Below are 7,327 nucleotides of genomic sequence, written 5' to 3'. Positions count from 1 at the left end.
ATGCCAAGGTACCGTGAGAGAGTCTTCCATTTTAGGATAGGCCCCTCCCACATTGGTTTATGACGCCCCTATCATCTTATGAAACAATCCAACAGATCCAACAGCAAATGGATAGCCCAATTTTATGGTGCATCTCCTCATTACTAAAGGACCCATCTTCATGCTAATGATGGAAGGCTTTTAGAGAATTCACCACATGAATCTCCTTATCACATGCACTTATATTTTCAGGGGGGAACGAATAATTACACCCTAGTTTTATTTAGGTCAAACCATAGTGGCTCCTATTGACTTTCATAAAGTCATATTTAGATGAGCCCTAAATGGCTAGGGTTCCGCATGGTTCTTCTTGGGGAGGAAGCTGATGTAGGGCCCACCATGCAGGGAGATCATTCAATGATCTTAAGGACACCATGGCAATGATGTGCACTCAGCCATGGTGTGTGAAAGAGACACTGTCGAATTAATCATGGGCCAAGTGCTTATGGCCCATGGACGTAGCACATCACACATCCATACATCACATGCATGAAATCCATAATTGATCCAATCAATTAAATAACTGTAAAACCCATAAATAAAGCCCATTTAATTCCATAATATTACCAAATAATATTATCTAGGTATATGGGCCGAACTGCACCATTTATGCTGAATTGGGCTAAGGCAGTTTTAATAGATTAAAACTGGGTTTTATAGATGTGGGTCGAATTGCATCTTGCAATTAACCATCAATCCCTCAGCCCATGAAAGAAATTCTAGGGCTGAAAATAGCCCCCATCGAACCACAGATTCGGTCCAACAGTTTGGTCCAATCTTGTTCGAATGGGTCTAGGGTTTGATGTTTAATTCAAGATTCAATTCAAGAAGATGATCTGAAATTAAATAACTGATAAATGACATTCAAGAGTCAGTGAACAAACACAAAAGGGGGCTGTCCATAAGGCTGCAACCCTGCAAAACAATAAATTAGTTCGCAAATTGCAATTTTCATTACTGTAATTCGTAGATCGCATATTTCTTATCTGCACAAGTTTTCTCCTCCACGCGAACCAGCTTCATCTTCCATGAAATAAAATAGAAAAAACTTATTTTTTCTATTAATATTACATCATAATCAAATCCTATACATCCCGTCTAAAAAAATAATATTTACAGACAAAGAATGAATAGAATAAATCAGCGGGTGTGCAGATTTCTTGCGCCAATAAAAGAGTTTGATCTCCACCATACGAACAACCCAAATTTCAAGAAATATAAATAGAACAGTTCTAAATATATTACAGAAAATAAAAGACTTAATTTCAGATCAATCGCCCAAAATTGGGAACCGATTTCCCAGAAAAACGCTAACTGCACAAATTGAGTAGAACGCCTTTTGCCCATTTGTGCAGATCCGGATCTAATTTAATTCGGTTCAAGATTTGAACCTGGCTCTGATACCACTGAAGGGATGAGAGATCCATCATTTAGATGGCCGAACCCTGCATGAAAGTTGGGTGAAATTTTAAAAATTTCTATCTCTCCCATCTGGGAATCGCATTCCCTATTTTAGAAAGCTGCATTTTCAATGATCAATCTTGAACTAGAACCAGACCAGATCTTAAACCAAAAGGGAGGAGAGGGATATACCTGATATGAAGTAGCAATAACTCCCAATGAAGGTGTTCACGCCCAAGGTGAAAACCAAAACCCACTTCCATTGAAGATGACACAGTATGTAGTGAAGCAGGATCAGCAAGACGGCTCTTCAGCAAGAATGGAGTAGAGGGCTGGTAAGCACGACTTCAGATTGCTTCTTCCAAGAAAAAATATCAAGAACAATTCTTGATCACTCCCACAAGTGGAGATCGAACTGGGTAGGGGCGGCAATAACAGGGAAGGACTCTGTAGATTGTTGTGTGTGTCTGACTGAGGAATTCGCCCCCTTTATTTATACCCTTCTCAGGATCAAAATCCCAATCTAATTAGGAGATAGTTCATTCCAAACTTGATATTTGAATCTGGACTTGAATGGATAAGACTTATCTTATCCTTTAGCTAATCCTAACTAGATTATAAATCCTATCTTACCTCCTTTTAATTAACTAACTTAAGCCCATTTCGAATTGGGCTTTAGGCCCATTAAGTTTATGCACTCACATAACCTCTTAACCTGCTGCCCAGTTGGCTATCTTTGTATGGCGTGGGACCCAAACATTGATCTACACATCAGCCACATGGGTTCAGCCCAACCTTTGTTACAAGGCCTGGCCAAATTCAATATAGGAGACAGTGAACCCCTGAGTCCATCACTATGGACTCTTAATGGGCCCAACATTTACACTAAATGGTCATTCGGTCCAGCCACCTTATGAAAACCCAAGGATTGTGGGCAGATGCAAGATTAGCCCATCAAGTATTACCCTCAATGGTCTTACACTTAACCTCTCAGCCCATAATGGTCAAACACAGCCCGACAAAAGAGGACCTCTCCCTCGGCTGCAAGGAACGGTTTTGCACTCTCTACTCACATGGATCCCGGGAATTAAAATCTTTTGCAAACATTTTGAAATCATAATATATATGTATATCTCTATATAAATTTATTTTGCAAAATACAAATTTCAACGGTTGAAATCAACTGTTGGTAGTTTAAGTTTCCATCAGAGAGAGTGCATCCCTGATCATTCACTTTGTCCGACAAAGGGGTTGATCATGCCACTATGATCACCCACTCAGATGAATTCTCGGACTGTCCCAACATACCCAGGTTTTGATCCCCTCTAAGGATCTCACTGATTAGTACATCAAAGACAGCCTAATCTGACACCTAGTGCAGTATCATAATCGAGTCTAGGGGTCAGGTGTAATATTCCAGTTTTGCCCATCTATCTCCTAGGTTCAGGGCAATACTGGAATTTTAGTCCGATTCAGGGTTTCAAGAAAACCCACACTGCATGCACCTCAAATCTCACCCTAGCAGCTGAGACAAGCCACCCCAACCAATTTGGCAGCATATCAGTGTCAGCCTTCGCAGGGTAAATCTCCCTAGATCTATCCAACAAATGTGAAAATTCTAAACTAACACGAGTCTCATAGGTGTCTAGTTTTTAAGGGTATTACACAGAAACATACAAAAACACATGAATCAATTATGTACTTTTATTCATTTACAATAAATGTCATCAAGTACATCAATCTGATTGGAACTAAGGGCATACACTATCCAACAGAGAGATTATTGATAAGCATGAATACCTTGTAGACCCGCTTATTCCCAATTGGTGCCAACCATGATTTTAGCTTCGCTACCATCCCACTAGTTGCAAATCCCTAAATCATACAAGCGAAAAATGATTGAGTACCTCATCATGCAAATATTCGATTCATCATGCAAATGATAATGAGTAATTCACCTGTGCTAGTGCAAGCACATACTACATCGAATTCCGCCTACTTGTCTTGAGTAGGCTGCCATATGCATCAATTACCTATACCAGACATGAAATGACAATGGGCCAACTTAGAAGCACAACAATCCACCGATAACAAAACATAATGCATAAGGCAGAAATATTGGTGCTTACCGCATCAGACAACCAACCAACCATCTTAAAAATGTCAAGTAGGTTATTCTTCACACATATGCATCCTTACCAAACATATAAAGAAGGTTCAGCGCATACATGTAATTGGTCCATGACTATTTGGTGTTAAGTGAAGCGTATTGAATTATTACCTCTGAATCTCCTTATGCACCAGCTCCAAGTCTTCAACCGCCAATAGGTCTCTTTGAGCAAATGCTGCCCAAATTGACGGACCACCTTCTACCACCTATCACATTAAATAAAAATATGACTGAGCAATAAACTATTAAAATTGAATCAAAAATACATTCCATTTCATCATCGTCTGTAACACCTGATTAGTGCAAGTCGTGATGGAAAATTCCTTAGTCACCGTCCCAATATCACCAGGGAGTCGAAAAGGGGAAACAATAACACTACTAAGAATATGCTCACGCTTTCCCAACGTGTGCCCCTATCTATACACATTCGTCACCCATGCCCTGGACAAAACAATGTCACACAAACCAAGAATGCTAGCCCCAGGAGCCGGCGAGGTCAACAAATCCTCCTCCATTCTTGATGCCTCTCCCACCCATGGCTCCTTTAGGGGACAACGAGATTTATGCACCTAGGCAAGACATCAAGATTGATACCATTATCTACCAATGTCTCGTATAATTGGTCAACCTCGTTCCTTAATTGACCAACCTCAGTGGCATACGAATTTGGCTGTGATGCCTTCCTACACAGCTGTTCAAACTCAATGGATTCGACGCAGCGTGGACACACACCCTACATCAAGAACACTGTACCAATTTACACATGTAAATAGATCATGTAAACAGATGACCATAATTCAAAAATTCCTCATAACTCTTGCATACCACTGTTCTACTCCAAAGTGAAATAGCATTGGCATGGTGCCCTGCATTGGGGCCAACTTCCACTAGTACAAGAGCAATAGGCAATGGGGCCTGCAAAACAACTAATTTTATAAGCATTAACTTGAATAAAATTGTCAAGCCCCCCCCATGGAACACAAAATGGACTTCACTTCTCTCCCCCGTCCCCAGCGTATAATAACAATCAACGCTGAATAGCCTCAACTCAAAATCGGCTGGGGTGATGGTACCATCCATTAACAATGAATGGATGTGGGGTGAGAGTGTCAACCATATACCTACCGTTCTGGCAGTTACTTTTTGTACGAAGTCTCTGCTGTTGAAGCTCCCAGTGGACCCCATATTGCCCCACTTCAATAACCATAGCCTAGCAGTGGGGTCCAATTGCTTAAATGTTGTACTGTGCTTGAAAAACCATGCCTGCAATTGGATATTAAAATATAGATATCAGTATAAATATAGTACCTGAAGAACACTTTGTTCCATTAGACTGAAAACAAAACATGAGATTGAGGAAAAGCATGAAGGAGCAAGACGAACCATCAAAGTAGTAACACAATCAAATAAAGTGCCTGAATAGAGTCGTTGACCATCATTATTGGGTTGACTGCCACTAGTGCAATACGATCAAATGCATATACGAGGAATTGATGCACATACCGCGCTCATGAATATTCCAATATGTGTATAAGGACCACTCGGGGGCCCTTGTGAAAACAAAACCGACCCAAAGAGATGCAAAAGAATCAACTTGACCACATCTTCTACTGCTTCAATTGATTCCATGTGCACTATACTAAAAAGCTTATCCTCTAAGGTGTTGAGCAACAGTTGTGTGGAGGAATTAATTGTACCACCGAACAAAACAACCAACGAACTCTAGAATAGGCAAGTCCATGTCTGTGATCACAGGACGTCCATGTAACCTCAGTCCCAAGATTAGTGCAATGTCACTAATGGCAAATGGTACATATTCACCGCCTATCTGGAATGTGCAACTCCCTAAATCCCACCATTGTACCATCTCGAGTTAAGCGGATTATCAAACATAATGGGTGGGATATGTAGTAAGTATCCAAATGGGGTGGTGTCTAGAGCTTTAATGTGCTCTCTCCTTAATGGCAACCATGCAATAAGGTTCTTGAAACGTTTTGGTGAACAGCTAGTGCCAATTCCCCTCTGATGGAGGGTGATTTGCCCCGACCTCATCATAGGGGGACACGTGGGCGTGACTCAGCATAAGTGATAACTCAGCACGACCAGACCACCAAGGTCCAGCGTGATAGTTCGGCACTAGATGGCACTCCGATAATCCCAAGCTCCTCCCAAGTAAAGGAGCCCCCGAGCTCCTCCACAGCAAGGAGCCCCAAGTTCCTCCTCAAGAAGGGAACACCCCGAGTTAAGATTCTTCCACAGGCATCCCAAGCCAAGGTACTACAAGACAGGGATCTCCCGAGCTCAAGGCACTTCGGGGTGAGCTCGGGAGCCTCCTAATAAATTTGTTCCGACTGACCTAAGTAGGCCGCATCGGGTAGAATCACCTCATTATGGCACCTCCAACTCGGCACAGGGTAGCTCGCAGGAAGATAGTTCGGCGTATCACAGGAAGATCTCCCCTAACAACCGTACCTGCCAAACCTGGAGCCTTGCACCCATGCCTCTTGCCAGGCGGCGTGGTGCCTACCAAACCTGAGAGGTGTCCCCCGCTTGACAGAGTCGTACCCTGCAACAGTGACCTGCGCAGCCCTGGCAAGTAACGGCTACGACAGAGAATCAGAAGCGGTTATGTTAGATTTGACAGGGCACCATTATATAAGAACTCCAACCCCCAGAGAGCAAAGGTAATTGCATTCGCGCTATCTACACTCTAGCTTTCTTCATCTTCTCTGCAATTTTCTCTCTCAGAGTTCTAACTTAAGCATCGGAGTGTTCCCACTGGGAGAGCTCCCCGGGAATCCTTCATTCTCTTCTTCTCAGGTACCGTCCGTCACCAGCTTGGAGCATGGCCCCCTACCAGCTAGGAGTGACCAAATTGCGCACCATCACCCTCGATGCCATGGTTTAAAAATATTTCCTTCATGAAATTGTCAACCCACGAATCATTTATCAACCAAATAAATACATACATCCAAATTACTGAACATCAAAAACATGGACTACCGATGAGTGAGATTTGAATTCAATTATAGGTTATAGGTTTAAACAATGGAATATTCAGTGAGGTTCAATCAGACACAACATTTCTGACAAAAAAACAAAAAAAATTGGAAAACTAACTTCTTTCATACAAAATAGAAGGCAATAACAATTCTTCATAATCCAAAAAAATTTCAGCGTCTAATTCTTCCAACAACAAGCAATAAATAACATGCATTTGCCTAATATTTTTCATCGCAATTACGAACTTGAAGAAGTCTGATTAGTTGAAATACCTTGTTGGAATAGAGTCCAGGGAAGAAACCAACGTTCACCATCAGTTATCTATTTGCACCGGTGCAAGGAGCAAAGGGAAGAACCTCAATGGGGGAAAGAGAAGAGATAAGGGATATTTATAGATAAGCGGTTAGAGGTTGGAAATGAGAAGAGAACTGTGGATTTTCAAGGGGCTAGAACGATTGATTACCCGTCTAAAGCGCTGCTAAAATTGCCGGAGGTCCGCGCAGTCATACGCGTCAGCGCAAGGGAAGAAGGATGTTCATTCGGTCATAGGCTAGAACGAAAGGGAACCGGAAGGAGAGAGAAAAATTACAGATTTACATTTACCGCAGGAGGTTAGTTGAGTGGCATTTTGTGTAATTCCTATACATGGGCAATAGACCTTTGGTGCAAGGGCATTTTGGGTATATTTGAAACACTCGAGTAGGGCTGTTCTCG

At 41.9% G+C, this 7,327-nt stretch overlaps 1 protein-coding gene across 8 annotated transcripts; it reads right to left on the bottom strand.

The window, feature by feature from the left end:
* Window positions 1-849: 849 nt before the first annotated feature.
* On the bottom strand, window positions 850-6,975 carry LOC148802577 (uncharacterized). Of its 8 annotated transcripts, XM_088897318.1 has the most exons (10): window positions 6,886-6,966; window positions 4,994-6,527; window positions 4,736-4,873; window positions 4,436-4,525; window positions 4,260-4,343; window positions 3,722-3,816; window positions 3,570-3,634; window positions 3,399-3,473; window positions 1,633-3,315; window positions 850-1,484 (listed from the first exon to the last, which is right to left on the bottom strand). In XM_088897318.1, exons 2-7 carry the CDS (start codon window positions 4,994-4,996, stop codon window positions 3,613-3,615), a joined length of 432 nt encoding a protein of 143 aa, XP_088753444.1. In that variant the 5' UTR covers window positions 4,997-6,527; window positions 6,886-6,966; the 3' UTR covers window positions 850-1,484; window positions 1,633-3,315; window positions 3,399-3,473; window positions 3,570-3,612. The 8 variants fall into 8 exon arrangements, with proteins under 8 accessions (XP_088753444.1, XP_088753439.1, XP_088753443.1 ...); XM_088897313.1 differs by lacking the exon at window positions 4,994-6,527 and having other exon boundaries at window positions 6,886-6,975; XM_088897314.1 differs by lacking the exon at window positions 4,994-6,527 and having other exon boundaries at window positions 853-1,484; window positions 3,241-3,315; window positions 6,886-6,975.
* Window positions 6,976-7,327: the final 352 nt, after the last annotated feature.

The sequence above is a fragment of the Nelumbo nucifera genome, chromosome 2 (genome assembly GCF_055504915.1).
Source record: "Nelumbo nucifera cultivar China Antique chromosome 2, China Antique-T2T, whole genome shotgun sequence".
In the NCBI taxonomy this organism is placed as follows: Eukaryota; Viridiplantae; Streptophyta; class Magnoliopsida; order Proteales; family Nelumbonaceae; genus Nelumbo; species Nelumbo nucifera.
Note: the sequence above shows the minus strand (reverse complement) of the source record. Positions and strands in the feature narration are given on the sequence as shown.